The sequence below is a fragment of the Pan paniscus genome, chromosome X (genome assembly GCF_029289425.2).
Source record: "Pan paniscus chromosome X, NHGRI_mPanPan1-v2.0_pri, whole genome shotgun sequence".
In the NCBI taxonomy this organism is placed as follows: Eukaryota; Metazoa; Chordata; class Mammalia; order Primates; family Hominidae; genus Pan; species Pan paniscus.
The window spans coordinates 149,309,081-149,311,614 of record NC_073272.2 but is presented as its reverse complement, the minus strand read 5'-3'; the positions used below and the strand labels follow the sequence as shown (position 1 = coordinate 149,311,614).

General features: G+C 51.1%; 1 protein-coding gene across 1 annotated transcript; it reads left to right on the top strand.

Moving 5' to 3' along the window:
• Positions 1 to 377: 377 nt before the first annotated feature.
• LOC129395390 (melanoma-associated antigen 8-like) lies at positions 378 to 2,241 on the top strand. The gene has a single exon (XM_055106671.2). The coding sequence runs from the start codon at positions 393 to 395 to the stop codon at positions 1,347 to 1,349; it is 957 nt and encodes a 318-aa protein (XP_054962646.1). The 5' UTR covers positions 378 to 392; the 3' UTR covers positions 1,350 to 2,241.
• Positions 2,242 to 2,534: the final 293 nt, after the last annotated feature.

Genomic DNA, 2,534 nt, shown 5'->3' with positions numbered 1-2,534 from the left:
ATAAGAGGCCCAGGCAGTAGTAGCAGTCAAGCTGAGGTGGTGTTTCCCCTGTATGTATACCAGAGGCCCCTCTGGCATCAGAACAGCAGGAACCCCACAGTTCCTGGCCCTACCAGCCCTTTTGTCAGTCCTGGAGCCTTGGCCTTTGCCAGGAGGCTGCACCCTGAGATGCCCTCTCAATTTCTCCTTCAGGTTCGCAGAGAACAGGCCAGCCAGGAGGTCAGGAGGCCCCAGAGAAGCACTGAAGAAGACCTGTAAGTAGACCTTTGTTAGGGCATCCAGGGTGTAGTACCCAGCTGAGGCCTCTCACACGCTTCCTCTCTCCCCAGGCCTGTGGGTCTCAATTGCCCAGCTCTGGCCCACACTCTCCTGCTGCCCTGACCTGAGTCATCATGCTTCTTGGGCAGAAGAGTCAGCGCTACAAGGCTGAGGAAGGCCTTCAGGCCCAAGGAGAGGCACCAGGGCTTATGGATGTGCAGATTCCCACAGCTGAGGAGCAGAAGGCTGCATCCTCCTCCTCTACTCTGATCATGGGAACCCTTGAGGAGGTGACTGATTCTGGGTCACCAAGTCCTCCCCAGAGTCCTGAGGGTGCCTCCTCTTCCCTGACTGTCACCGACAGCACTCTATGGAGCCAATCCGATGAGGGTTCCAGCATCAATGAAGAGGAGGGGCCGAGCACCTCCCCGGACCCAGCTCACCTGGAGTCCCTGTTCCGGGAAGCACTTGATGAGAAAGTGGCTGAGTTAGTTCGTTTCCTGCTCCGCAAATATCAAATTAAGGAGCCGGTCACAAAGGCAGAAATGCTTGAGAGTGTCATCAAAAATTACAAGAACCACTTTCCTGATATCTTCAGCAAAGCCTCTGAGTGCATGCAGGTGATCTTTGGCATTGATGTGAAGGAAGTGGACCCTGCCAGCCACTCCTACATCCTTGTCACCTGCCTGGGCCTCTCCTATGATGGCCTGCTGGGTGATGATCAGAGTACGCCCAAGACCGGCCTCCTGATAATCGTCCTGGGCATGATCTTAATGGAGGGCAGCCGCGCCCCGGAGGAGGCAATCTGGGAAGCGTTGAGTGTGATGGGGCTGTATGATGGGAGGGAGCACAGTGTCTATTGGAAGCTCAGGAAGCTGCTCACCCAAGAGTGGGTGCAGGAGAACTACCTGGAGTACCGCCAGGCGCCCGGCAGTGATCCTGTGCGCTACGAGTTCCTGTGGGGTCCAAGGGCCCTTGCTGAAACCAGCTATGTGAAAGTCCTGGAGCATGTGGTCAGGGTCAATGCAAGAGTTCGCATTTCCTACCCATCCCTGCATGAAGAGGCTTTGGGAGAGGAGAAAGGAGTTTGAGCAGGAGTTGCAGCTAGGGCCAGTGGGGCAGGTTGTGGGAGGGCCTGGGCCAGTGCACGTTCCAGGGCCACATCCACCACTTTCCCTGTTCTGTTACATGAGGCCCATTCTTCACTCTATGTTTGAAGAGAGCAGTCACAGTTCTCAGTAGTGGGGAGCATGTTGGGTGTGAGGGAACACAGTGTGGACCATCTCTCAGTTCCTGTTCTATTGGGCGATTTGGAGGTTTATCTTTGTTTCCTTTTGGAATTGTTCCAATGTTCCTTCTAATGGATGGTGTAATGAACTTCAACATTCATTTTATGTATGACAGTAGACAGACTTACTGCTTTTTATATAGTTTAGGAGTAAGAGTCTTGCTTTTCATTTATACTGGGAAACCCATGTTATTTCTCGAATTCAGACACTACAAGAGCAGAGGATTAAGGTTTTTTTAGAAATGTGAAACAACATAGCAGTAAAATACATGAGATAAAGACATAAAGAAATTAAACAATAGTTAATTCTTGCCTTACCTGTACCTCTTAGTGTACCCTATGTACCTGAATTTGCTTGGCTTCTTTGAGAATGAAACTGAATTAAATATGAATAAATAAGTCCCCCTGCTCACTGGCTCATTTTTTCCCAAAATATTCATTGAGCTTCCGCTATTTGGAAGGCCCTGGGTTAGTATTGGAGATGCTACAGTAAGCCAGGCCCACCCCTGACCTTAGGGTGGTAGAGTCTAGTATCTGCAGCCACATAACTATGGTGGCCAGGTATCCTCTAAGATCTAAAGGAAAAATAAGAGAGGGATGAGCGTGTGGAGCAACAGGAAGTGGTGGAGTGTACATGCCCTGAACCAAGGCCTTTTGGGCTTTGGGAAACTGCAGTACCTTTTGGGCGAGCTGATTCTAATGAAGTGGGGTGGGGCCAGAGCCAGATTCTCAGAGGACGAGAGGAAAGTTTGGAAGGGAAACCTGCTCAGCAGTTCCTTTTGGATGGTGGATGAAACAGAGAGGCATCTCCTCCTGGGGCAGGAATGGGAGGTGTCCTGCACTCTTGTCTCAGTGCGGTTGAACACAGCACACGAAGTTGGTGATGGATACCCATCATACACATGGGTTTCCTGAGAGAGAAGCATGAATCTGCTGGGATGTGAGGCCCAGATGCCACTGGCCAGGTGCTTTTTTTCCTGGTTGTGAG

Coding starts and splice junctions, on each gene's coding strand:
- LOC129395390 (XM_055106671.2), top strand. CDS start 393: ATGCTTCTTGGGCAGAAGAGTCAGCGCTACAAGGCTGAGGAAGGCCTT.